This window comes from Oryx dammah, unplaced genomic scaffold, assembly GCF_014754425.2.
Source record: "Oryx dammah isolate SB20612 unplaced genomic scaffold, SCBI_Odam_1.1 HiC_scaffold_25, whole genome shotgun sequence".
Classification (NCBI taxonomy): Eukaryota; Metazoa; Chordata; class Mammalia; order Artiodactyla; family Bovidae; genus Oryx; species Oryx dammah.
In genome coordinates, this window is record NW_024070209.1 from 71,617,553 (window position 1) to 71,644,919 (window position 27,367).

General features: G+C 47.4%; 2 protein-coding genes across 10 annotated transcripts; one reads left to right on the forward strand and one right to left on the reverse strand.

Annotated features, from left to right (window-relative positions):
• Positions 1-63: 63 nt before the first annotated feature.
• ATRAID (all-trans retinoic acid induced differentiation factor) lies at positions 64-5,039 on the reverse strand. Its single transcript, XM_040224416.1, has 7 exons — positions 4,875-5,039; positions 4,073-4,194; positions 2,066-2,137; positions 1,790-1,861; positions 1,558-1,679; positions 609-706; positions 64-400 (listed from the first exon to the last, which is right to left on the reverse strand). Exons 1-7 carry the CDS (start codon positions 4,971-4,973, stop codon positions 296-298), a joined length of 690 nt encoding a protein of 229 aa, XP_040080350.1. The 5' UTR covers positions 4,974-5,039; the 3' UTR covers positions 64-295.
• A 24-nt stretch (positions 5,040-5,063) lies between these two features.
• Positions 5,064-20,787, forward strand: SLC5A6 (solute carrier family 5 member 6). 9 transcript variants are annotated; one of them, XM_040224413.1, is made up of 18 exons: positions 5,064-5,134; positions 5,833-5,897; positions 7,907-7,990; positions 8,839-9,384; positions 9,716-9,781; positions 10,096-10,147; positions 10,507-10,574; positions 10,857-11,011; positions 11,377-11,517; positions 11,713-11,842; positions 12,380-12,468; positions 12,864-12,976; positions 13,296-13,363; positions 13,772-13,858; positions 14,005-14,186; positions 14,422-14,525; positions 14,753-14,868; positions 20,689-20,787. In XM_040224413.1, exons 4-18 carry the CDS (start codon positions 8,992-8,994, stop codon positions 20,734-20,736), a joined length of 1,812 nt encoding a protein of 603 aa, XP_040080347.1. In that variant the 5' UTR covers positions 5,064-5,134; positions 5,833-5,897; positions 7,907-7,990; positions 8,839-8,991; the 3' UTR covers positions 20,737-20,787. The 9 variants fall into 9 exon arrangements, 8 of the variants coding, with proteins under 8 accessions (XP_040080347.1, XP_040080344.1, XP_040080348.1 ...); XM_040224410.1 differs by lacking the exon at positions 20,689-20,787 and adding an exon at positions 15,282-16,842 and having other exon boundaries at positions 7,909-7,990; XM_040224408.1 differs by lacking the exons at positions 5,064-5,134; positions 20,689-20,787 and adding exons at positions 5,341-5,427; positions 15,282-16,842.
• Positions 20,788-27,367: the final 6,580 nt, after the last annotated feature.

Consider the following 27,367-nt stretch of genomic DNA (forward strand, 5'->3'; position numbering starts at 1 on the left):
AAACCTGTGAAAAACAGCTCTCCCCCGAAGCAGCCTTTCCCACCCCAACCAAGAAACAAGAAGAAAAAAAGAAAAACTGTTTATTATGGTCAACAGCACAAATGTAAACTGGTACTAGTCCACTCCCGGACTGGATGTCTACAACACACCAGGACTGTGCAAATTTCCATTCTTCCTTCCATCCGAGGCCTCTGCCTTAGGAGGATCCGCTGACGACTGATGTTTAGGAAGCAAATCTCCCTGACTGGGCTAAGATGGGGATGATCTTTAGGTTCAGTAGGGAGACCTGTGTGGTTCATGAAGCCTTGGCTTTTCGGCGTTGAGTCCCCCAAAGGAGGATGGAGATGGATAAGGTGGTGGATCCCAGAATACCAAAGAACATGAATAATGGGAAGGAGCCCTGTGAATAACAGACCAAAAAAACTTCATACAGGGTTACACCAAGGGCTTACAACCTAACATCCAGTAATTTCCTACCATATCTGTCCCCTCAGCCAGGGCAATTTTCTTCTAGCTTCCTTCTCTAGGTGATTTGCATCAGCTGCTGATCTTCTTTTAAAGAGGTACTTGATTTATGCGTATCTCAATTAGGAGGCCTAATTCCTTACCTGGCGCATACACTTGTAGCCATGGAAGCCATCAGCACAAACACACTGCAAGAGACCTGGACCAACAGGTACACAAGATCCATTCTCAGGACATATTTCTGAGAGCCAGAGAAAAACAGAGAACATCACTGGATTTCATTAGGTTTATTTCCCATATATCTCCTACAGCTTAGATTCTCTCAACTATTACTAGGTCAAAGGTAGAGTGGAAAGAAGACTACAGATAATCAGAACACTGTCATGGTAACAAAATAATTTTAAGACCTTTCTTTCCAAGGGGTTAAGACTTCCGAGCTATGACAAACCTAGAGAGCATATTAAAGCTATGACAAATGTAAACAGCATATTAAAAAGCAGAGACATTTCTTTGCCGACAAAGGTCTGTCTAGTCAAAGCTATGGTTTTTTCAGTAGTCATTCATGTATGGATGTGAGAATTGGACCATAAAGAAAGCTGAATGCCAAAGAATTTATGCTTTTGAACTGTGGTGTTGGAGAAGACTCTTGAGAGTCCCCTGGACTGCAAGGAGATCCAACCAGTCCATCCTAAAGGAGATCAGTCCTGGGTGTTCATTGGAAGGACTGATGTTGAAGCTGAAGCTCCAATACTTTGGAAACCTGATGCAAAGAACTGACTCATTGGAAAACAGCGTGATGCTGGGCAAGACTGAAGGCAGGAGAAGAAGGGGATGAGAGAGGATGAGATGGTTGGATGGCATCACCGACTCAATGGACATGAGTTTGAGCAAGCTCCGGAAATTGGTGATAGACAGGGAAGCCTGGCATATTGCAGTCCATGGAGTTGCAAAGAGTCGGCATGACTGAGCGCCTGGACTGAACTGAACACTTCGGAAACCTGAACAAAAGGCACTTTACTGTCCTTCTGATCTAAAGTAGAGAATACAGGGAGGAGAGGTAGTTTCCAGAGGGGTGGAGGTGAGACAGCATACCTGGGTCCTCAGTGCTGTTGCAAATATTCCTTTGTCCTTCGCAGCTTTGGTTGTTTATATAAAAAGTGATAGTATCCCAGGCATTAATACCTCCAGGACAGTTGACATCTTGTGGCAGTATCCTGAACACAACACAGGCAGTCATAATATGCAGACCAAACTCAGACCAATATGCTGAGTTCATAGCACTGCCTCTCTTTGGTTCTCTCCCCCACCCTACACTCTTACTCACAGAGTCTGGAGCTGAGTAAAGCCATGGAAGGTGTTGACCAAGTCACCCTGGAGGGGGTTTGCCTGCAGGTCTCTGCAAAGCACACACTGTTAGCACTGTGCTCTAGGAAAACACTTTACTTCCATTCACACATCTTTCTGGATGGTAATCCAGTTCTTATTCTGAGTTATCCAAATGTAGACAGTATTCAAACATCTTTTTAGCAGTCCATCCTCAAAGACTTTCCCATCAACCCTATGCCAAGGTCACCTTTTGGGAAGGAGGATAATGACTTACATGATGATAGCAGTATGTGCTTGAGGAAAGTTTGGACCAGGGTCCTTCAGAGAGCAGTTCTGGAGATCCAGCCTGAGGAAATAAGGTAATTAGTGAAACTGTGTATCTTTCCCCTTCACCCAGGGTAAGCTATTATAATCCCCTTTACAGCTAATATTCATTGAACACACCTATGTCAGGGCCACAAACTAGGCACTCTGGTAGATGTTTTCATCCTGCACTGTCCAATTAAGTAACCACTAACACATGTAGCTACTTAAATTTAAAAAATTCTGTCCCTCATTTGCACTAGTCACATTTCAATATCTATTGCTATTTCTTTACTTAATGGAATAGTGCCTTAATATTTACTTAATGACTACTAACTGCAAATATTACTTAATGTCTACTAACTGCAAAAATTGGGAGAATTAAAAATAACATTCAGCATCTTAGCTTGCAAGTTGTTTACAATGCACTAGGAGAAGGCAATGGCACCCCACTCCAGTACTCTTGCCTGGAAAATCCCATGGGAGGAGGAGCCTGGTAGGCTGCAGTCCATGAGGTTGCTAAGAGTCGGACACGACTGAGCTACTTGACTTTCACTTTTCACTTTCATGCCTTGGAGAAGGAAATGGCAACCCACTCCAGTGTTCTTGCCTGGAGAATCCCAGGGACGGGGGAGCCTGGTGGGCTGCCGTCTATGGGGTCGCACAGAGTCAGACATGACTAAAGTGACTTAGCAGCAGCAGGGGAACAAGACCATCACCCAAAATAAAAAATATATAAACATTAAGTTGCAATGTGAACAGTATATAAAATTAACTTGAATGGTATGGACACTAGGATTAGAGGAAGTGAAAAATTAAAAGATATTACTCTGGCATTTAGTAGTACAGATTATTCACAAAATATGTTGGAATTAAAGGACAGATATATCCTAATTTGATGGAGGAAGGCAAGTTTAGGTAAAGAGAGAGGCTTGAACAGAGAAACAAAGGTGGCCTGCTTTTGGAGGTAGAAGGCTGAAGCCAGACTCTCCTGGAGGGTTTGAGTGAACAACTAATTGAAAGTAACGTTGGAAAGGTAGGTTGGGCCAGTCTGTGATAGTTCCTGGTTTCTACTTTATCCTAGGGCCACAGACAATTATAAGTTTAATTTTAAAGCCAGAGAGCAATAATGGAAAGAAACTGGTTTTCTGAAAGTTCAATATAAATAAGTATTTACATAGATAAGGGAATGTGGAGAATGGAAGCAAGACAAGTGACTTTCTGAAACTGAAGTGAGGGTGCTCTGAAAAAGGAAATGTTTAATAGGAATCTATTATGTTTTCTCCATATATCTGGAGAAAAGTCAAAGGAAATGAAAAGAGATCTAGTTTGGGGAGACACCTGCATAATGGTTGAAGCTGTAAGAATAAGTGGATTCTTAAGAGTGTGAGGGGAAAACAATGCAGGAAGTAATCTGTATAAGGGGACAAACAGAGAAATTTGCCTCAAATATGAATTAATGAGAAGAGGAAGAAAACCGTATTTCATAGTGTCCTGGAGGCCAAAGGAGTCATTTCATGGAGACACTAGAGTAAATAAGCCAGAGAGTTGATAATAAACAAAAGAAATAAGGTTAAAAAATGCTCAAAATTATGACTTTTATGCATTTTTCAACCAGGAAGAACCACAGGGTTGTTTAAAGTGTTAGTCACTCAGTATGTGTCCCACGCTTTTCAACCCCATAGACTGTAGCCCACCAGGCTTCTCTGTCCATGGGATTCTCCAGGCAAGAATACTGGAGTGGGTTGCCATTTCCTTCTCCGAGTGATCTTCCCAACCCAGGAATCGAACCCAGGTCTCCAGGACTGTAGGCAGATTCTTCACTTAGCCAAAAAAAGATTTAGAAGTCTGAGATTCATGGTTTAGATGCCTCAAAAATATGTATGAATATTTATCCCCAAAACCAATCAGGCAAGCCTTGAAGAATCCGATTTGGGAACTCTTTTCCAGTACCCAGGGAGGTCTTCTCCTCCCTCACCCCAGGATGGTGCCTTCCCCATTCAGGCAGCAGCGGGCTCGCAGCATTAGCTCTGGTGTCCGCTTACAGTAAAGAGCCACTTCTGACAAATCTTGCACACTCCCTGGACACTGGGTGCATATCTGCAGAAGAGAGAAAACTATTAGAACTCCAGAAAGAAAAGCCAAGGGAAAAAAAAAAAAACAGAGGCTCAAACGTTAACTGCCAGTATACGCTCCAGAATTCCTCTAACACAGGGCCTTTATGTCAGATTTACAGAAGACATATTTCTTCCTCTGGAACCAGACGCCAAAACAGCGCACTGGAGAATTTCTGTACCGGATCTTGTCCAGGGAAGGATCTCATCTCTGAGAATTTCTATTCGAACACGTTTATAATTATAATGCCCTCTCCAACGACTTTTCAACCTGCCAGCCCCATGTGACCGGGTGTAAAAGGACTGCAGGTATACAAAGAACTCATCAAGCGTTACAGAAAGTAGAGTCCTACCAACGCACGCTATCCAGCGGCATTAGAACGCAGCAAGCTTGCAGAACGGCCGGAGGACCCATTGTGGAAAGAACTTTTAGTTATTCGAATACTAAGGAGCGAGGAGGTCAAATTTCAAACGTCTTTGGACGTCAGGAGGGCGAAAGCGCTGGGAGACGACAGCGGCGTGGAGTACTCGGGAGTGGGAGCCGGCTAGGTGACGGCTAGGGAGGCCCCAGGGACGAAATCGGGGCTGCGGCAGGCAGGGGAGAGGGGAGAGCCCAGTGCCGGCAAGCAATTCTTTTTCAACCCAACCTTTATTCTGCTTCAGTACCTCGGGTAGCGCCAAACCCCTTCCCACGCTCAGAACGAAGAGCAGGGCTGCAACCCAGAGAACCAAGCTCAAAAAACTGCCGAGTCCGCAAGGGGCCATTTTCCGCTCCTTCCGACCTTCTCCACTGATCGCGAGACTTGCGCGTGCGGCCCCGCCTCCCACCGTGTCACGCCCCTCTGCGGGGCGTGGCCTGGCCCGCCCAGCTAGTCAGGTGGGCCGCTCGGTGCCGGGAGGGCTGAGGGTTACCGCTAGTCGTGGAGGTCAGCGCATTTTTTTGGTTGTTGTTGGACTTCCCAGTCCTAGTTCGGGGGACTGACCACATCCTTTTCACCCCTTAAGCGAAGGCCTCCCTGCCACCGCTTTCTCGGCGACGCGTTCCACGCGCCCGGACGTCGGGGTAGCGTCTCTGAAGCTATTCGGGGTTAATCCATCTGCCCTCAGTAAACATGGCGGCGCGGGGACGGGCAGGGGGCGGGACTCCGCTGTCACCCGGCCTGGCGTGGCTGGGCCGGCTCTCCCGCGGAGGCCGGACCCACGTGTGGAGATCGGGCAGGTGGGCTGGTCGAGGGGGGGATGTGAAGGGGGTGGGTCGGAGCTCACAGGCTGTGGAGAGTGGCGTCAGGGTGGGGAGGGACGGGGAGGAGCGGAAAGATGAGGGGCGGGATGGGCCGGCTTCTAGCCTGGAGTCCGGGGGAGGTGAGCGTGCAGGCGGCAAGGTGGTAGTGATTGTGCCACCGCGCGTGTGGAGGGAAGGAGAGAAGTCAGGAAATAGGGTAAGGGTGATGGGGGAGCAAAGGACGAAGGACAAATTCTGTCGGTAGGAGACGAGCCTGGGGACGCTCGGGGCACCCTGTCCCTTTCAGCTCAGTCCTGAAACCACGCGGCGTCCTGTGCTCTGGCGAGGAAGTGGAAGCGGGATAAATGCTTCCCTAACTCCTCATCTCCTTTGTCTTCCCAGAAAAGGAGCGATGCAGATCTCGGGAAGAACTACAAGAACTTCTTAGTCTTGGCTGAGCCCTGGAGGTAAGGGGAAGACGAGGGCTATCCCGTGGTGGCACGAGGCCCCGACCGAAGGGCGCCAAGGTAGCCCCGTGCGGAGGGACTGAGTGTGGGCTTTGGTTAGGGCCAGCAAAAACTCATCAAAGCTAATCAAAGCTCATCTTCTAGCCTGGCTCCCCTTCTACCTACCCCCCAGGTGTCTGCAATCTCCTAAAAGCATTTACCTTCAGAGGGCTGGCATATTTACTAAGGCATTAGTTACTTACTAGCGTTTTAATGAGGACCTCTAGAGCCTTTCAGACCTTGTGGGATTCTAGGCACAAGGACAGATTTTGAAGGCATCTTTTGGGGAAGGTTGCTCCTCTGGTGGCCCCTTTGCTTTTTGTAGGAGTCAGAGCAATTCATTTTGCTACCAAAATGAGAGTGTGATTAGGGTGGTTAGAAATGATTCTCTTTCTTGTTTGTGTACATCAGTTTTAAAAGAGCTCCCTACAGCCTGCTATTTGGTGCCCTGTGTGTGAGAGTTTTAGTGAAACAGCTTTTCTGTTACTTTTGGCACGTCTCAGAGAGAGGTGAGTTTTTTAAAGGTTAGAAGGTCCCTGTCCTGCTCTTAGAACCGTGTCTGGTGAAGTTTTTGTTACTGGGTCAGGTTTTTCCTGTCTTGTCTCACTCTTTCTTCAGCCATCCAGGAGGGTTCTCTGCATCTCGTGCCAATAGAATTCTCAGGAAGCCCTGCCAGTTTACCCCAGCAGCAGAGGGTCTCCCATTTCTGTACATCTTGTTTTCCATTCTATATTTTGACCTTCCTTCCTTTCTGCAACTACCTGCCTAGCCATATCATTAACCCTTTACATCTATACATTGTTATTTGTACACAGCAGACATATTTCCTCTTACTCTCTGATAGTTCCTATCACCTCTGTCATAGCAATGAAAAACTTGCCAAAGAGGAGTGAGAAAACTTGAGATGTTGCAATGTAGCAAAGGCCCAGGGCATTTTTAGGTTAAACCTGAGTGGCCTGTTGGGACTATTGTTCTGGGGACTCACATTTGTGACTTAGTAGAACATGTGATTCAAGAGTTGCCAACTTGTTTTCACCTTCTCATTGGCCCCAGGAGGTTCAGGGTTCAGGTTTGGTCTGCATGAAGCCATATCTTGCCAGGCAGACAGCATATGTTCAGGAACACAGGGTAGGAGAGCCTGGAAGACAGCAAGGCTGATCTTTCTCCTAGTGGGCAAGAACAGAAGACATGATTTATGTTAATATGTCTCTAGATTAGTTGAAACCTCAACTTTGTTCCAGGAATGATTGACAACAGTTAACACTCTGCTCCAGCCCTGGTTCAGGGAGTAGGGAGGGAGGGACTTCTGGTGAATTACCTGTCACACCTACTGACAATCCTGTTATTTCTCTGTTTTATATGATGCTGTTTAACCTTAGAGAACTAAAGAGTGTTCATATAAAGTGTATAACCTGAGAGACATGGTGTTTTGAAAGGTATAGATATTATTTATCATTGCTAATACTTATAAAGTACATAGCACAGTGCTGTGTTTTACAACAGGTCTTTAAAAAATGTTAATGGTCATCATGTTAGGCTTTCTAAATTCACGGGCCTCGGTGTGTCTTGGTAAATGAGGGGGTTATGCTAGTGATCTAAGATTCCTTTAAGTTTTGGCATACTGTGATCTGGTCCTTGTTCTGAGGATAATGGTATTTAATATATTCTCTAAGGATTAGTATTCATTGTGCAGGAGTTAGAACAGCAACTTTCCCATCTCTCAGCAACTCTTTTGCAATTCCTCCTGGCATGCAGTGCCAAGTGGGACTTGCAGCAAAACCCTAATCCATCTAAGAATGCCGTTGAATGTGAGCTCCTTGCTCTCCATTCTGGAGTCTCTAGGGCTGAGCTGGAGTTTGGGGGCTGTAGAGTGATAGGGCCATTTGGACCACAGTGATTGGTTCCCTGAAGCGGCTGGAACAAATAGCTGCTGAGCTTTACCCTTAGCTTTTCTCACCTCTGTTCCTTAGAGACCAGGCCCTCAGCCTCCATTCAGCTCCAGACACGCAGCTTCTCCAGGCAGCCTTGCTTCACAGCAGGGATTGCTCCTCGAGGTAGGTGTCTGCTCCAGTGGGATAGCACCACTTTCCCTGACTGTTTCTCTTGCCCACCCCTGCCCCAACTCCCTGGCTAGCTAGCTTCTCTCTGAAGTGCCCCTGAAATTGTAACTCTGAACCCCTGGTTCCAGCATGTTGGCCTCTCACTTTTGAACCCAACCTCTCTCCCTGGATCTGCTACTGACTGCCATGTTACAGGTAGAGGAGCTGAGAGGTAGTTGGCAGGGCTTTAAATAAGTTGGGGAGAACAGAGTGGTTGGCCTGGAGATGCCTGAAAGGGAATTTGAGGCTTGCCGTGGTCTTCCTGGTGATCAGTGCTGAGAAGGCGTGCTGTTTGGAAGGTGGCACTGGGGATCATGGAAGGTGGGGCCTGAGGCTGGGAGTATAGAGGAGGCCATGGTTTCCTTAGTCTCTTCTTTCCTGAAGTTTCTTCCCTGCTGGGTGGAGGCGCCAGGCTGGATTCTGCTGGCTTAGTACATTGTAGTGACTGGGTCTGTGCCTTCAGGCAGGGGGTGGGGCAGGGAATTCTGGGAAGAAACTAGAGGGTGGGCTAGAGGTGACTTTTCTTTTCCTGCTAGGGTGAAGACCTTAGAAGGTTCTTAAGTTTCACAGTTGTGTATACCCAGAAAGGTCTTGGCCAAACAGTTACCTCCTGGCTATCTCAATCTGCTGCTTCCTCCCTCTCCTCCCCACTCTGCCCTACTAAATACATATCAGTGCCTCCAGACCTTTCTGGTTGCCCTGGGGCCTGGCTGGGCAAATCTGATGGGTGTGGAATGCACAAGCCCAAGGGTGGGTTGCCATGAAGGCAGGGGAGGCCTGCCTGAGAGCCAGTTTCTTTGTAGCTCACCCCGGACAATGTCACTTGGTGGTGGAGGAGAACTGTGAGACGGTGGCTGGAAGTCAGGTCGTAGCCACTTGCCTGTCACTGCCCAGCTGAGTGGCAGCCCAGAGCCCAGGAAGAGCAAGCGGCCGCAGGTCACAGACTCAGAGAGAATATGAGTGTGGGGGTGAGCACCACCACACCCCTCCCTCCAGCCTCAGACACCAACATGGTCACGTCCACCTTCAGCCTGGTGGACTATGTGGTCTTTGTCCTGCTGCTGGTTCTCTCCCTTGCCATCGGGCTCTACCATGCCTATCGTGGCTGGGGCCGACATAGCATCGGCCAGTTGCTGTTGGCAGACCGCAAAATGGGCTGTTTTCCTGTGGCACTGTCCTTGCTGGCCACCTTCCAGTCAGCTGTGGCCCTCCTGGGTGTGCCGTCTGAGATCTACCGATTCGGGACCCAGTATTGGTTCCTGGGCTGCTGCTATTTCCTAGGATTGCTGATCCCAGCACATGTCTTCATCCCCATCTTCTACCGCCTGCATATCACCAGTGCCTATGAGGTAGGTAGGGAGGAGCACAGAGGACCCTCAGGGGCAGGGGTAGAGAGAAGGAACCAGGCACACAGGGATCTGGGCCCCTTAACTCTGTCTGCCTGATGAGAGGGGCAGGGAATAAATACATCGTGTGTCTAGAAGTTAGTTCACTGTGGTGAGGTCGGGCAGGGTAGGAGTTTGGGGAGAAGAGTGCTGTGCTGAGGGGGGCCCAGAGTGGATATGAGTTGGCTATTTCCTCTGTTCCTGGACTTCCTGAAGGAAGTTGTATGTGATTTGTTGGGGATGGGGTGGGGAGAAATGCGTTTTTTTTTTTTTTTTTAAATCTACTCCTACCTAGTACCTGGAGCTCCGGTTCAATAAAGCTGTGCGTGTTTGTGGAACTGTGACCTTCATCTTTCAGATGGTAAGTGGAATGTGGATAGAAGTTGAGCCTGGTGCAGGGTAGGGGGACATGGATTCGGGCTCGCTGGAGCCTTCCCTGCTCTCAGACTAGCAAGACTGAAATTCCTGCTCACCCCTAGAGGCATCTTGTTGCCGTCCCTTCTAGTTCCGGCACACATAACCATGGTGGTGGCAAACCAAACTTTGGGAGGAGCGGGGAGGGGAACCTAGGTGAAGGGAGGCCTCTGGGCTATTGGAGCTGAGGGCTGTCTTGTCTTCGCTCTCTGTCCCCCCTCATCGGCTCCTCCCCTCACATTCTCTTTCCACACTCGACAGGTGATCTATATGGGGGTCGTCCTCTATGCACCATCCTTGGCCCTCAATGCAGGTGAGGAGTCACAGTGCCTGGCTCCCAGCCACTGCAGGCTAGGGAAACCTTTGGGAGGGGCAGGTGGAGGAGAGAATGCAGAAAAGAACCTAACCTTCTAGCGAATTATTCCACTATCTGGGCCCTTGGCTGGTCTTCTCTGGAGGTGGAAAGCTAATCAAACATTACCAGGCCCCATCTGAACTGGTGAATCAACATCTTTCGGTGGAGCTTTGCAAACTTTTTTTTTTTTCCCCATTGTGGTAAATGATTTATTTCATCTTTAATGATCAAATGGTTCATATCTTACCGCATTTCCCTGGTTTATCCCTGGGAAACCCTCCTCTGGAGATAGGAATGTGACTTTTATCTGTTTACAGTGACTGGCTTTGATCTCTGGCTGTCAGTGCTGACCCTAGGCATTGTCTGTACCGTCTACACTGCTCTGGTAAGCAGTCTTAGGGAAGGGTGGAGAGGAGGGAGGTGGGGGAAAGAGGAAAGGGTGGGATAAGATAAGCAGGTGGGTAGTAGATAAGAATACTGGTGAGGGGCATGACTTTTTAGGGTGTTGTGAAAAGGGATGGGATTATGTTGGGGGATGGGATGTGATGGTAGGGAATGGGATGGAAAGGATGTCAGCAGCTGGCCACCGCTGGCAGCTGGCTGCTGCCCTCACTGGTGGTGTGGCTCTGTGGACGTCTGTGGCAGGGGTGCTGTCTTCTCCCTGCAGGGTGGACTGAAGGCAGTCATCTGGACAGATGTCTTCCAGACACTGGTCATGTTCCTAGGGCAGCTGGCGGTTATCATTGTGGGGTCGGCCAAGGTGGGCGGTTTGGGGCACGTGTGGGAAGTGGCTTCCCAGCATGGCCTTATCTCTGGAATTGAGTAAGTAAACCCCTTCCCTGGCTGGGATCTGTCATGCCTGGGAGCTGAGCCCCTCTTAGAGCCTGCACCTGGGGCGGTAGTAAGCAGAGGGGAAGCTGTGGGGGTTGAGGTGCAGCCTTGAGGCCAGTGGGAGGCTGGGCCTGCAGGGGTGGAGGACAAGCTCAGTGTTGCCCCGGGTGGTCAGGTGTCAGGATGTTTCTAGTACCTGGGATGAGGCTGTGGGTTGGCAGAATGGAACCACCCCCTCCCCACCCAGCCTGAGTCCACCTTGGCCCCGGCAGCCATCCCTCTGCCCCGCCCCCTGTCGGAGGAGGGCAGGGAAGGCTGAGTCTGGGGCCACAGTGGCATGTTGGCGTCTATGGCAGGCTGGATCCGGACCCGTTTGTGCGGCACACGTTCTGGACGCTGGCCTTCGGGGGTGTCTTCATGATGCTCTCCTTGTATGGAGTGAACCAGGCGCAGGTGCAGCGCTACCTAAGTTCCCGCACGGAGAAGGCTGCAGTGCTGTGAGGGCAGGACTGGGAAGAGGGGGGGCCTGGGATGGGGGAGAGACCAGGCCCCGGTTCTGCGGGGGCAGTTGTGGTGGGGCAGGATGCCAGGGCACACCCACACCCACTGGGCAGGACTTGGACCTGCCTTCTGGGGCGTGGGGACATGCCTGCTAACACCCTCTGCCTGCTTGGCACTGACCTCTCTTGCAGCTCCTGCTATGCCGTCTTCCCCTGCCAGCAGGTGGCGCTCAGCATGGGCTGCCTCATTGGCCTGGTCATGTTTACCTACTACCAGGAGTATCCTATGAGCACCCAGCAGAGTCAGGCAGCCCCTGACCAGGTGAGACGGCCTCCCTGCCTGGACCCCCCGCAAAGGGAGTGTCTGGTGGCTGCAGAGAGGACCCCCGCCTGGGGTGGGCACTGCATGTAAAGTCCTTCTTCCTGGGATTCTGCAGCTGATCATAGGGCCCGAGCTGATCATAGGGCCCGGCCCACGGGAGCGGGGACCTCCCTTTACTGGCTCACTCCTCCGCACCACCTGCCCTGTGGGGAGCTGTCACACAGCTGATCTCTTCTATCCCTCCTCACAGCCTCACCTGGTAGAGGAGAAAAGGTGACCCAGTGGGGTGGCCAGCACGCTCAAGTCACACCACTGGCCGGGGGAGAGCTAGGGCACGGGCTGCTGCGTCCTTCTTTCTGCAGAGCCTGCTTTCTTTCCACTTACTGTGGGGTTGCCTTCAGTGCCTGGCCCCCTTCCTAAGGCGCCCAGTCTCCACAGACTGGTTGGCACATGTGGGTGGCACACGGAGGGGAAGGGCAGCGCTCCCCTGGGAAGGGCTTCTCTGAGGAGAGCTGTACTCTTCTGCTCCACCTGCAGTTCGTCTTGTACTTTGTGATGGATCTCCTGAGAGGCCTGCCAGGGCTGCCTGGGCTCTTCGTCGCTTGCCTCTTCAGTGGCTCCCTCAGGTACTTTGACCTTTCCCCTCAGGCTTGACACAGCTGACCCCTCTGAGTACAAGGTGACGGGTGGATGGGAGGTCCCTCTGAGCCTCTGATTGTGCCCGACTGTGAACAACAAGGGGCAGCTCCTCTGTGTGGGCAGGCATGTCCTCTCCTAGGCAAGACCCCTTTTTGGTGAAGGAGTCTTCTTCTATACCAGGAATTGATTTACTTGAACCAAACCTGAACCCCACTCAGAAGAGGCCAGGTGTCCCTGCCTCCCAGGCCTCTTCCTCGGTTCCAGATGTCAGAGTGGTGTTTGGGTTACACGCGTCCTCTCCTGCCTTCAGGGCACTCGTCCCTCAATAGGGTCCCTTGTTAGGTTTGTGCCTCTGGACCTGACTTTCTCTTCCTTCTTTCAGCACCATATCCTCTGCTTTTAATTCACTGGCAACTGTTACAATGGAAGACTTGATTCGACCCTGGTTCCCTCATTTCTCTGAAGTCCGGGCCGCCATGCTTTCCAGAATCATCGGTGGGATTATACTTCCTTATCTTTTCAGCTGTGTACTTTCTGAGGTACCCCCTAAGCACTGTCGGCTGTCTGCTTTGAAGTGCACTTGCCCAGTGAAGCGCTGACCTTGCTTATGTGCCAGGGAACTTCCTGGGGAGCAGTCTTGGTCACCTAGAAGTGAGGACAGCGTGGGAGGGACCTGGAGCTGGGTCCTGAGGTAATATGCTCCCTTCCCAGGGACAGAGAGGTAGTAGTTTGACCAGGGAAGGAGCTTTGCTCTGCTTTCCCTGCTTATTGTGTTAACTCACATCTGCTTATTTCTCCCCTTCTTTTTTCCCAGCCTTTGGTTATGGGCTACTTTGTCTGGGAATGGCCTATATTTCCTCGCAGATGGGACCTGTGCTGCAGGTAATAACTCTGGAGAGAACGGAATTGTTGGGGGAGAAAAGGAGCAGATTGAAATCAGAATGGGAAGAAGACCGCTATTGTGAAAGGAATTGACACAGAGGGCAGGTTTCAGAAGTTCCCCTTTGACCGGCTATGCCTGTAGGTCTAAATAGACTTTCTAGTAGCCAAAAGCCACAGGGTTGTTGTTGGCTCAGAGAGGTCTAAGGATCAGCCTCTGGAGAATCCCAGGCATATTCCCATAACCATTTCTGCCCTCTAGGATCCTGCATTCTAGTGGTTCCAGGGAGAAGAGACTGACAGATCTGACTGGTGGGGCTCTGAGGCAGTGGTGGTGGCTCTGCCACATTGCTGAGGCTGGGTTCTCTGAGCCTGTGTGTTCTTTTCTTTTTCTCACCCTGTCCTCTGCAGGCAGCCATCAGCATCTTCGGTATGGTTGGGGGGCCGCTGCTTGGACTCTTCTGCCTTGGGATGTTCTTTCCTTGTGCAAATCCTCCTGTGAGTGACCCACGTGCCTCCAGGGTCATGTGTGGGGGTGGACCTGGGGAATGGCTTGGCAGGGCCCTCACCAGGAGTGCTGGGAACTGGTGTAAAGCTTCGGTGGGGCTGGCCTTGTGACAAGAGAGTGTTGTGTCTCTGGGCAGGGTGCCATCGTGGGCCTGTTGGCTGGACTGATTATGGCCTTCTGGATCGGCATTGGGAGCATCGTGACCAGCATGGGCTCTGGCAGAGCACCCTCTCCCCCTAACGGGTCCACCTTCTCCCTGTCCAGCAATCTGACTGCTGTCACCATGGCCACACTCATGCCCTCGACTGCCGCCTCCAAGTGAGTCAGAGCTCACTCTCTTTCTCCTTGGGGGAAGCAGCTCATTCTGGAAGGGTTTTCCGGGGCCCTTGCTAAGGGATGGGCCACTAGAAGCCTGGGGGGTAGGGAATGTTGGGTGTTGGCTCCCTGGACTCTGGGACCTTGCAGGGGTGGGGATGGGGAGCCAGGTGCCTGATGGTCAGTTGCTCCTTCAATGAGTTGCTAATTAATTGTTCTCACCCCCTGCTCTTCCCAGGCCCACGGGGCTACAGCGGCTCTATTCCCTGTCGTATTTATGGTACAGTGCTCACAACTCCACCACCGTGATTGTGGTGGGCCTGGCTGTCAGTCTGCTCAGTGGTGAGAGGGTGTGGGATGGGGGCGCAAAGAAATGAGGACTGCCTGAGGGAGGGCATTCAGGGGACTGGGGTCTGAGCTCAGGGGCTCCTGGATGTCTGGAACAGTCAGGCTTCTTGGCAGAGCTCTAGGAGGTGGGTAGGGGGTGGGGGCTCAGAGCAGTGAGAGTGGATGGCTCTGGGAAGTGCCCTGGTTATACACTAGGAGCCTCAGGAGCACTTTGTCTTCAGGGGGCATGCGGGGCCGGACCGTGGACCCTCGGACCATTTACCCAGTGTTGCCGAAACTCCTTTCCCTCCTGCCCCTGTCCTGTCAGAAGCGACTTCCCTGCAGAGCCCGCAGCCAGGTAGCTCCTCTGTTGTCAGATCGCCCCTCCCCTCCCCCTCAGACTACTGCCGGGCCTTCTGGTTTCCGTCCCCCTCTTTTCTTCCCTCCCCCAGCCCCCATTCTCTGATGATCTGCCTGAGCCTGGACCGTCCAGCAGCAGCTGCTGGCTCCTTCCCACAGGGAAGTGGGAGCTTGGTGGGCAGAAGGGTCTTGGCCCCGAGAGGCCACAGCTGCTGGCCTGCCCTCTCCCTCCTCCCAGCCTCGTGCTCACCCCAGGCCTGCTCCTCCCCTTCTCCCCTGCTGCCCCTCCCTGGTCCCTTTTCTAGCCGGGATCACAGCAGGGTCACCCTTCCTGCAAGAGGAAAGGGAGGTTCCTTCACCTCCACTTCGTCTCACGTTCACCCAGCTGCTCCCTTTGCCCACGTTCCCCAGGACCTTTCCTTGGAAGCCGGTATGTTTCCAGAGAAGATGAGTAATGGGATGCTGAGGAGCAGCAGAGACCAGGAGGCCATGGCTGTGCCTGAGGAAGGCCCTGCCCAGCCGGGGATCAGCCCCACCTTCATCCTCCAGGAGACCTCACTGTGATCCTGGGATCACAGACTTGGGACCCAGACCCAGAGGCCCCCTGCAGTATGGGGATGAGTTCCCTGTGTTCTGCAGGAGGATCACAGACTGAGTGATCTCAACCACACCAAAGGACCTTGTTCTTGGGAGTTTGTGCGCAAGTAGAAGCTGTCATGTCACAGGAGGTGTGAGAGTAGGACAAGGTTTTTCCTTGTTCTTTGCCCATCTGTTCTCTAGAGAACCAGGCTTGCAGGGGGTACAATTCTGCCAGAGAAAGGGATAGAGGTAAGTCTCCTGGCAAAAGGATAATGGCTTCTGATTCAGCATCGCCAGGCTTCTTTGAAGTGAATAGAAATAGCTGTGCTGGGCCCACTCTGGCAAGATTGGTGTGGAGCTGCCTTGGCCAGCTCTTGTGTCCCTTGCAGTCCCATTGGAGCACAGGTCCTGTCAGCCACACAGGGCCCTGTGACACTACTTTCAGGTTGTCTGTGCCACCCAGACATTCTGATCTGTCTACCTCCATTCTTGAGGGAGGTTTTGGTGTCCCTGAGAGGCCTTCTCGGAACACACAGGTACATTCATCTCCTTTATGTAGAGTAGGGACGCTTTTCACCTCGCTGACCCACCCCCTACCTTTGCAATGAGCACTTGAGGATGGGGTGGATGTTGATCCGAGAACCAGGGCATGACCAGGTCCACTGTGGAGTGTGCCGTCCGTCTAACTCCTGAGCCGTGCCACCCACGTGTCATTTGGTCATTCATGCTCCTGTTTCCTTTTGGAGTTTCTTACCCACATATCTGTTCCTAAGGAATAAAAACTGCCATGGGCTAGAATCTGGGTTCCTGTACTGTCTGCACCTGCTCTTGTCCACCCTAGTCCTGTCCCTGGCGAGGGTGAAGAGCCCCTCCTCCCATGCACAGGTCTTCCCCTGCTGAGGAGAGACCTGCAGGGGACCAAGGGTGGCGTGGTGAGGTTTCTGATCTCTGGCTGGTGTGCATGTCTACAGCGCTAACGTGTTCATGGGGTTGAACGTGCACACTTTCCTCTGCTGCTTCTCTTCCCCATGTGGCTCGGTCTGTTCCCTGTCCTGCCCACTTGTCCTTGACCAGAACAATCTGCTGCTCTGAGGATTTCCACTTTGGGGGCAGGAGGAAGAAGGTTGCTGTTTAGCATTTACATTTAAGGTGGACTTTTATGGTCTTGTGAAGAACACTCTGCTCATGCCCACCCACACTTGGTCTCTGTCTCTGCTTGGCCCCATCCTGCTGCCCAGAGCACAAGCTCTTCAGGCCCCTCTTGACAGCCCCCAACCTTGGCACTTGACAGCCTCCAACCTTGGCACTGAGGGCCACAGCTCAGCCTGTTTCCCTGTCCCACCAAGCTGCTAGGGTTCTAGCCCTAGCCAGGCTCTCATTCATTCCTTTTTTTTTTATTATTATTATTTTAAATTATGAAAGTATGATAACATATTTACAGGAGACTTGGAAAATACAGAACAAGGTTACATATAGTTCCAATATATATTACAATTATTTTTAAGTAGATAAGACTTTTAGTTGGAGTTTCATCATTTATTCTTCAACATATTTATCCATCACCTGCTTCATGCAAGGGCCTCACCTTGGCTGCCATCTTACAGCTAAGGAATGACTGTGCCACCCAGGGACCCTACCCTGCACCAGGTCCCACCACTGGCATTTCAGAGTGGCCCCCTTTTGTCTCAGATTCCTGTATTTTAAAACTGTATTTACATAGAAAAGGAGGGACCCTACAAGACTCAGAACTTTCACAAGTTATATTTAAAAGGGAATAATAAAGAGATTCATTCTCTATATAAGTAATTCAAACTCTATAACACAGTGCGTTCTCTCTGGGAGATGGTGATAGACAGGGAGGCCTGGTGTGTTGCGATTCATGGGGTCTCAAAGAGGTGGACACGTCTGAGCAACTGATATGATAACAACACAGATGTTCCTTCGTCTCTAATGCAGTAACTTAGCTTTATGCAGAAAAGTACCATTTAATGATTGGGGGTGGAGTCTAATGGACTGATCTGGATTCAAATACTGCTTCATCCATCCACCTAACCTCCTTAAGCTTCAGTTCCTTCATCTATTAGGTGTGAATTTCATGAAGATTCAAGATTGTAAAGGATTGATGCATTCCTTAACTGCCAGTTATTGTAATTGTAGTTTTTGAAGCAGTTTTTGTGACTACCTGATTTTATACTTTGGGAGAGAAGTACGCACCATGTCGTCTGCATTTTCATGTATCAGGTAACTGGAGTGATTGGCTGAAGCAGGGCTAGAACCCAGGTCTGTGACTCAGTTGCCTACCAAAGTCACATCTCTTGTCCTGGAAGCTGTGTCCTTTGGGATAGGGTGCACACGCAGGTGACAGGGTCTGTCCTGACACAGCAGTCCAGAGAACAATGATGTATTAAATGGGGTACTACTGTACCATCATTCTGGAACCTTCCTAGGTCACTGGCCTTCAAACCTTGCTTGAGACCCACAGTAAAGTGTTTCACAGCATGACCCAGTACACTCATACATTGCATTGTGTTACTAAAACATTTCATGAAAAAGGGTCTCTAGATACAGTTACTATTCCTGGAGCTCCTCTTTTCCCTTCGCTCTGTGAATGATTCAGCCCTCATGCCATGTGGAGCAGAGCAAGTTAGGTGTTCATGCTGGAGGCTGTCATGGATGTCAGAGCTCAAGTGAGAGGAGGGAGGTCATGCATAGAACTGGCCCAGCTTGGATGGGAGACTGAGCAGAATGAGGAGGTATCCACGCAGGGCTGAAGCCTGCTGTGGTGTGTTAGGGCCCTGCTGGATGAGAAGTGTCCAGTGGGGTCGGAAGCCCGTTGGAGAATATGAAAAGTGTCCTCAGGCAAGAAGACGTGGGCTGTCAAAGGGAGTGAGTGAGGTGGGAGCTCATAAAGGGGACAGCTTGATTTGGCGGGGGAGGGGTGTCAGCATGAGGAGAGCTCATGGTAGGTGGCTTGGTATGGCTTATCAAATCCTCTGTGTGTGTGGGTGTCTTGCATGGAGAATCAACTCACACAGAATGAAGAGGGCATCTACACATGCGAGCAGCTCAACCTGGGCTGTTAGAGCCCGAGTGCTGTGAGAAGGGCATCTACAACAGGAGGAAGAATCTTATCAGGTGGGAGCCCAAGTAGGGTGAGGCGGCCATCTGCTGTGGAGGCAGCCAAGGCTGGGGGGTCGGCTCGAGTGGGGAGATGAAGACGTGCACATAGGGGCCCGCCTAGTGCAGTCTCACAGCCTGAGCAGGATGAGAAAGGCATAATATGTGTGCGAGAACTGTTGGGGCTGTGACAATCAACAGCATGAGCCACATTTCTCACTGTTGGAGAAGAGTGTTTCGTGGAACGGGAGAAAGCAAGAATGAACTCTGGTGAATTGGAACAGGAGGTATTGGCATGTGTTCCTGGTTTTCAATAGATCTGCATAAATTCAGAAATAAATAGATATGAGAAGACTTCTGTGGTGACCCAGTGGCCAAGACACGAAGCTCCCAATGCAGGGGGCCCAGGTTCAATCCTTGGTCAGGGAACTAGATCCCACATGCCACAACTAAAGAGTTTGCATGCCGCAATGAAGATCAACGGTTCCGCATGACACAACTAAGATTTGACACAGCCAAATAAAATTAAAGAAGGAGAAAGGAATGGATGCAGCTGTGTCTTCTGAGAGGTTTGGGGGGGCAGTAGTAGCATGGAAGCAATAAGAGCTTTGTGCCTAGACCTTGGATTCTAAATAACATTCTCAACGACATTGTCAACAACAGCAACAAAACACCCAACGCTTCTTGGAGAAATCGATTCTAGGGCTGGGACATCGTGTACCAGAAAGCAAAGAATTTATCGAGGAAAGATAAGATCATATCAAAAGGACACAGAAGCTAGCTTGAAGGAACTCCAACCAGCCAAATATGGAACATTCTGAGCATTAATATAATGGATGATAAGCTATTAAATGAAAAAAGGAAATCCTGAGTTCATACTGATAAAAGTAGTGAGTCAGAGTTTAGATAGGGTATGGAGTCGTTACATAGTTTAAAATACTTCCCTCTGCACAAAATACTTATTAATTACAAGGGAAAAAGAAGAACTGTAGTGGAGCTGCCTGGCAGACACCATCTTAAGTGATCAAAATCAACATCTCCTGTAAGGGATAAATCAGTCATACATCACCTGACAAGATGCAAAGGGAAGAACACATAATCACTTCTGTGATTCTCTTGTCAGAGATGTATAACCTGAATCTAATCATATGAAAATATCAGACAAAACAAAATTGAGAGACATCCCATAAAATAACTGGCTTGTAATTATTGGGACCATAGCTGAAAATTAAATAGGATCTGAGTATTAGATGAAAGTAACATTAACTTCTTGACTTTGATGCTTCTGTTGTGGTTATGTAGGGTCATGTTCTTGTTAGTAGGAAATATACAAACGTAGGAAATGTATACAAATGTAGGAAATGTATATTTCCTACTAAATGTATTGTGATCCACTGAAAACACTGTAGTGCTAGGTTTCATTCCCAGCTTTCAGACACATAATGTGTTTCTCTTCCACTTTCCACCACCACTCCATAATTCCTCTGGAGGATTCTGAGGAATCCTCTATGGATTTTCTATTTTCCTAAAGGGATCGTGTAGTGTGAGAAGCAAAAGACCTAGGAACCTCCAGTCCCAGCAGCCAGCCTTGGCTCCTCTGCATCTGACAGCAGAAAGCAGATGACTCCATGGCAGGGCTGGTAGTGGAGCCAGTGGCAGTGAGAAGCGGGAAAGAAACATTCTGTGTCTGAAAGCTGGGAATGAAACCTAGCACTTCAGTGTTTTACATGTTTACATGACCCTACATAACCACAACAGAAGCACCAAAGTCAGAACAGGGTCTTCAGTCCATGTGACCATTTTTGCCAGAGAAAAATCCATCCAACTACCAATGTATCACTAAGTCATTTGGCAGAGATTCTAGCTCCCAAGCAATAAAACAATTTTACCAACCTAGAATTTTACACTTAATCAAAATATAATCCAAATGTGAACATGAAATAAAGATACTTTTGGATATACAAGGAAACACAAAGTCAACAGATGTCAACTGTTAGAACGATGACCTAACTGACCAGTAACATTTACTGTTATGTCTAAATAAGCAGGGATTACTTTTCAAACAATCAGTATAATCTGGAACTAAACTCCAAGAGCTAAGATTTTCTTTTCTCTTTTTTAGAAAACCGGATGTAGACTCACATTGGATAATAGAAAAATTACAGCATGAGGTAGACATTTAAAAATAGCTGCAAAGAGATCCAACCAGTCCATCCTAAAGGAGATCAGTCCTGGGTGTTCATTGGTAGGACTGATGCTGAAGCTGAAACTCCAGTACTTTGGCCACCTGATGCAAAGAGCTGACTCATTTGAAAAGACCCTGATGCTGGGAAAGATTGAGGGCAGGAGAAGGGGATGACAGAGGATGAGATGGTTGGATGGCATCACTGACTCAATGGGCATGGGTTTGGGTGGACTCTGGGAGTTGGTGATGGACAGGGAGGCCTGGCAGGCTGTGGTTCATGAGGTTGCAAAGAATTGGACATGACTGACCGACTGAACTGAATAGAATAAGAGAAATATGATATATCACTCCCATACCATTAAAGAAAAAAAATCAAATGAAGCAATGACAAAGAAAAAACAACCCTGAATAATCAAGTGGAGTAAGAGTGTGTGCGTTGTAGGGGGGTGGGGAGGGTGGATTTTGTAAATAAAAATGCTGAATATTATGGTAAAAATAAGTCCAAGCATATCACTCAATATTTATGAACATATAAAAGTAAAACGTAAAAGTTACAGACTTCTAGATTTGGCAATAATAAAAGAAATCCAGCTATTTGCTATTATAAAAGATACATTTAAAAGGAAACAGAATGAAATAATTGAAAGTAAAGATGTGGGAAAAAATTGGCCATGCAAATGATAAAATCAGAAGTAGTAGTGATAATATCAGACATCAATAGAATTTAATAAAACATCGATAGCATGTCAATAGAATCAACGCAGAAAGCATTCAAATTATATTTCATATTGTTTAAAACAAAGACATTACTGAATTTATGCAAATTTATGATGATAAGGCTGGTTAAATATCTGGACCAATGTTTCTTTGAAAGTGATGATAATACTGAATAAAATGTTTTTTAAAAATTCTTAAAATCATCATACAGCTATTAATAGTAAGCGTAAGACTTTATTGGGCTGGAATCAAGTGAGGGCAGGAATCTGGAGAGCTGGGCAGAACCCTGAGATTGCTTTTGTCCCCAGTGGTATTTGCAGATTTGGGTGAATTTGAGCATTAGTTTTGACATCTTCAGCTTTGACAGACATCTAGCTCAGGGGATGTCCAGCATGTGGGGGCTATAAGGATACATTCCCTCTCTAAAGCTGGGGTGAAAAAGAGTGATACCCTCAAAGCCCAGGAATGCAAGAAAATCTGCTTTAGAGCCAAGCAGAGTGGTGAAAAAAATCTCTGTAAAATCATATATCAACTCTTGTGGATTTGCAGTTCAGTTTCACACTGCTCAACAAGTCAAAATTTGGGACTTTGAAAAGAATGATAAAACTCACTAAGTCTGGCAAATATGATCAAGACAATTGAGAAGATACAAACAATTTCAGAAATATAAAAATGATATTACAGACATTGTAGCATTATTAATAAAATAATAGAAGCTATTATGAACAACTTTAGGCCAATAAATGTGAAACTTTAAGTAAAATGGACAAATAACCAGAAACATATCACTTACCACAGACTCAGGAGACAATAAAATATCTAAATAGTCCTATTCCCATTAAAGAAATGGAAACAGAAGTAATAAAAGCATCTAATTGTGAGAAAAAATCCAGGACTCACACTGCTTTGCTGTTGAATCTTTCAAGGAATAAATAATTCTAAATTTACATAAATGATTCCAGGATATAGAAGGAGAGGGAAACCTCCTGAATGCATTTTCTATTTACCAGCAACAAGCATTTAAAGTATGAGATTTTTGCATATATATGGCTGAGTCCCTTTCCTGTTCACCTGAAACTATCACAACATTGCTTGTTAATTGGCTATACCCCAATATAAAATTAAAGCTTTAAAAAAATAGATTGCAAATCCCCAAAAACAGTATGAGATTTAAAATGTGTCTTTTATAATAACATCAATCTGATACAAAACTCTATAGAGACAACATAAAGAAAGGAAAAATATAGGTCACTACTACTCACATAGATGTAAAATCATTAAATATTAGTGAATTGAACTCAGCTGTGTATATAAAAAAGATAATGTATCATTACCAATTGAATTTAATCTCTGAGTCAGGAAGATCCCCTGGAGAAGATCCCCTGGAGAAAGGATTGGCAACCCACCTAGTATTCTTGCCTGGAAAATCCCATGGACAGAGAAGTCTGGTAGGCTATGGTCCAAGGGGTCACAAACAGTAGAACATGACTGAGCAACTAACACTTTTCACTTTATCATTAACAGATTAAAGCAAAAATCTCACAAGATACAGAAAAGGTGTTTATAAGGTCAACCTTCATTTAGGAGAAAATTCAGTACTAGAAGGACTTCCCCAGCCTGATTAAGGGGCTTCCCTGGTGGTGCAGAGGTTAAAGCGTCTGCCTGCAATGTGGGAGACCTGGGCTTGATCCCTGGGTCGGGAAGATCCCCTGGAGAAGGAAATGGCAACCCACTCCAGTATTCTTGCCTGGAGAATCCCATGGACGGAGGAGCTTGGTGGGCTACAGTCCACGGGTTGCAAAGAGTCGGACATGACTGAGTGACTTCACTTTCACTTTCTTTCATGGAAAAAAAAAATCTGGGGGTTGGGAGGCTTCCCTGGTAGCTCAGATGGTAAAGAATCTGCCTGCAGTGTGGGAGACCCTGGGTTGAGAAGATCCCCTGGAGGAGGGCATGGCAACCCACTCCGTATTCTTGCCTGGAGAATCCCATGGACAGAGGAGCCTGCGGGCTACAGTCCATGGGGTCACAAAGAGTTGAAGATGACTGAGCGACACAGCACATGAAAAAAAATACTACTACAACAAAATGTTAAAAAAGATAATCAAAGTTAAAGATAAAATAATTCAATTCATTCTTTTAACTATAATCATTTTTTTAAGAAAAAGGGAAACAGGATAAGAAAGCTGTGGTACATATACACAATGGAATATTACTCAGCTATTAAAAAGAATGCATTTGAATCAGTTCTAATGAGGTGGATGAAACTGGAGCCTATTATATAGAGTGAAATAAGTCAGAAAGAAAACACCAATACAGTATATTAATGCATATATATGGAATTTAGAAAGATGGTAACGGTGACCCTATATGCGAGAGAGCAAAAGAGACACAGATGTAAAGAATAGACTTTTGGACTTTGTGGGAAAAGGTGAGGGTGGGATGATTTGAGAGAATAGCATTGAAACATGTATATTACCATACGTGAAATAGATCGCCAGTTCAGGTTCGATGCATGAGACAGGGTGCTCAGGGCTGGTGCACTGGGATGACCCTGAGGGATGGGATGGGGAGGGAGGTGGAAGAGGGGTTCAGGATGGGGGACACATGTACACCCATGGCTGACTCATGTCAATGTATGGCAAAAATCACTACAATATTGTAAAGTAATTAGCCTCCAATTAAAACAAATAAATTAATTTACAAAAAAAGGAAAAAGGAAAAAAGGAAAAAAATTTAGTGATGAAATGTTGAAAGCTCTCTCTTTGAGATCAGGAACAAGATAAGCATGCCTGCTATTACAACTTCATTTTATCCTTGAATTAATATTGTAGTCAGCAGTCACACAAAATCTCAAAACAAAAGAAAATAGTGATGAATCTGATCATATTGATTGCTTATGGTTGAAGGTGTTGAATTTTTGATCTCCAAAGCAGAAGATTTAGCTTCCAGACCAGGGAACAGGATAGATCACTCAAAAGCTTTTGTGTAGCAGAGTTTTATTCAAGTATGAAAAGGGACAGATAAAACTTCTGACATAGACATCAGAAGGGGGATGGAGAGTGCCCCCCTTGCTAGTGTTAGCAAGGGAGTTATATACTTTTAAAATTATTATTACAATAAATCAAAAGAATGTCTTGAGGTTGTAAAGATCTTACTAGACCCACTCCCATAATTTACATTTTAAGATAACATGATTAGCCAGAAGGTTTTCAGGAAGGAGAAACTTTCCTCAAGCAGGATACATTGTTGTTATATAATCCTTAGTACAGAGTTTAAACTGAGTTGTTTGTTGTGTAATCATCAGTTCCCCACTTAAAGAAAAAAATGTTTTAAGTGCCTAAGACTAAGGAATGTAGAGAGAAAAAAAAAAAAAAAAGACATTTGTCCTTTCCTCCTCCTTGAGAATTCCAGACTCCTATCTCCTCCTTGAGAGCCCTGGACCCCTTTTTCCTCCTCGGGGACCCTGGACTTATCAACCTGCCTAGGAATTGACTCAGTATTAAACATAAAAACTTCCTTCCAGTAAAGCTCAGTTCAGTTCAGTTGCTCAGTCATGTTCAACTCTTTGCGACCCCATGGACTGCAGCACGCCAGGCCTCCCTATCCATCACCAACTCCCAGAGTTTACAATAACTTATGTCCATTGAGTTGGTGATGCCCTCCAACTATCTCATCCTCTGCTGTCCCCTTCTCCTCCCGCCTTCAATCTTTCCCAGCATCAAGGTCTTTTCACAACATTCAGTTCTTTGCATCAGGTGGCCAAAGTATCGGAGTTTTAGCTTCAGCATCAGTCCTTCCAATGAATATTCAGGACTGATTTCCTTCAGGATGGACTGGTTGGATCTCCTTGCAGTCCAAGGGACTCTCAAGAGTCTTCTCCAACATCACAGTTCAAAAGCATCAATTCTTTGGCACTCAGCTTTCTTTATAGTCCAACTCCCACATCCATACATGACCACTGGAAAGACTATATCTTTGACTAGATGGACCTTTGTTGGCAAAGTAGTGTCTCTGCTTTTTAATATGCTGTCTAGGTGTCATAACTTTTCTTCCAAGGAACAAGAGTCTTTTAATTTCATGGCTGCATTCACCATCTGCAGTGATTTTGGAGCCCCCAAAATAGAGTGTCACTGTTTCCATTGTTTCCCCATCTATTTGCTATGAGGTGATGGGATCTGAGTTTTCTGAATGTTGAGTTTTAAGCCAACTTTTCACTCTCCTCTTTTACTTTCATCAAGAGGCTCTTTAGCTCTTCTTTGCTTTCTGCCATAGGGTGGTGTCATCTGCATATCTGAGGTTATTGATATTTCTCCTGGCAATCTTGATTCCAGCATGTGCTTCATCCAGTCCAGCATTTCTCATGATGTACTCTGCACTAAGCAGGGTGACAATATACAGCTTTGACACATATTCCTTTCCCGATTTGGAACCAGTCTGTTGTTCCATGTCCAGTTCTAACTGTTGCTTCTTGACCTGCACAGATTTCTCAGGAGGCAGATTAGGTCATCTGGTATCCCCATCTCTGTCAGAATTTTCCACAGTTTATTGTGATCCATACAGTCAAAGGCTTTGGCATAGTCAATAAAGCAGAAGTAGATGTTTTTCTGAAATTTTCTCTTTCCAATAAAGTCAGTTCAGTTCAGTTCAGTCGCTCTTCGTGTCTGATTCTTTGTGACCCCATGAATCGCAGCACGCCAGGCCTCCCTGTCCATCACCAACTCCTGGAGTTTACTCAAACTCATGTCCATTGAGTCGGTGATGCCATCCAGCCATCTCATCCTCTGTTGTCCCCTTCTTCTCCTGCCCCCAATCCCTCCCAGCATCAGGGCCTTTTCCAATGAGTCAGCTCTTTGCATCAGGTGGCCAAAGTATTGGAGTTTCAGCTTCAGCATCAGTCCTTCCAATGAACACCCAGGACTGATCTCCTTTAGGATGGACTGGTTGGATCTCCTTGCAGTCCAAGGGACTCTCAAGAGTCTTCTCCAACACCAGAGATCAAAAGCATCCATTCTTCACCACTCAGCTTTCTTCACAGTTCAACTCTCACATCCATACATGACCACTGGAAAAACTATAGCCTTAACTAGACGGATCTTTGTTGGCAAAGTAAGGTCTCTGTTTTTTTAATATGCTATCTAGGTTGGTCATAACTTTTCTTCCAAGGAGTAAGTGTCCTTCAATTTCATGGCTGCAATCACCATCTGCAGTGATTTTGGAGCCCCCCAAAATAAAGTCTGACACTGTTTCCGCTGTTTCCCCATCTATTTCCCATGAAGTGATGGGACCAGATGCCATGATCTTCATTTTCTGAATGTTGTTTTAAGCCAACTTTTTCACTCTCCTCTTTCACTTTCATCAAGAGGGTTTTTAGCTCCTCTTCATTTTCTGCCATAAGAGTGGTGTCATCTGCATATCTGAGGTTATTGATATTTCTCCCGGCAATCTTGATTCCAGCTTGTGCTTCTTCCAGCCCAGCGTTTCTCATGATGTACTCTGCATAGAAGTTAAATAAGCAGGGTGACAATATACAGCCTTGACATACTCCTTTCCCGATTTGGAACCAGTCTGTTGTTCCATGTCCAGATCTAACTGTTGCTTCTTCACCTGCATACAGATTTCTCAGGAGGCAGGTCAGGTGGTGTGGTATTCCCATCTCTGTCAGAATTTTCCACAGTTTATTGTGATCCACACAGTCAAAGGCTTTGGCATAGTCAATAAAGCAGAAATAGATGTTTTTCTAGAACTCTCTTGCTTTTTCCATGATCCAGCTGATGTTGGCAATTTGATCTCTGGTTCCTCTGCCTTTTCTAAAACCAGCTTGAACATCAGGAAGTTCACGGTTCATGTACTGCTGAAGCCTGGCTTGGAGAATTTTGAGCATGACTTTACTAGCGTG

Coding starts and splice junctions, on each gene's coding strand:
- ATRAID (XM_040224416.1), bottom strand. CDS start 4,973: ATGGCCCCTTGCGGACTCGGCAGTTTTTTGAGCTTGGTTCTCTGGGTT. Junction 1,680..1,789: donor TTTACTCAGCTCCAGACTCT/GTGAGTAAGAGT, acceptor TGTTGTGTTCAG/GATACTGCCACAAGATGTCA. Junction 707..1,557: donor CAACAGCACTGAGGACCCAG/GTATGCTGTCTC, acceptor TCTGGCTCTCAG/AAATATGTCCTGAGAATGGA.
- SLC5A6 (XM_040224410.1), top strand. CDS start 8,992: ATGAGTGTGGGGGTGAGCACCACCACACCCCTCCCTCCAGCCTCAGAC. Junction 14,187..14,421: donor CCCTCGACTGCCGCCTCCAA/GTGAGTCAGAGC, acceptor TGCTCTTCCCAG/GCCCACGGGGCTACAGCGGC. Junction 14,869..15,281: donor CCTGCAGAGCCCGCAGCCAG/GTAGCTCCTCTG, acceptor CACGTTCCCCAG/GACCTTTCCTTGGAAGCCGG.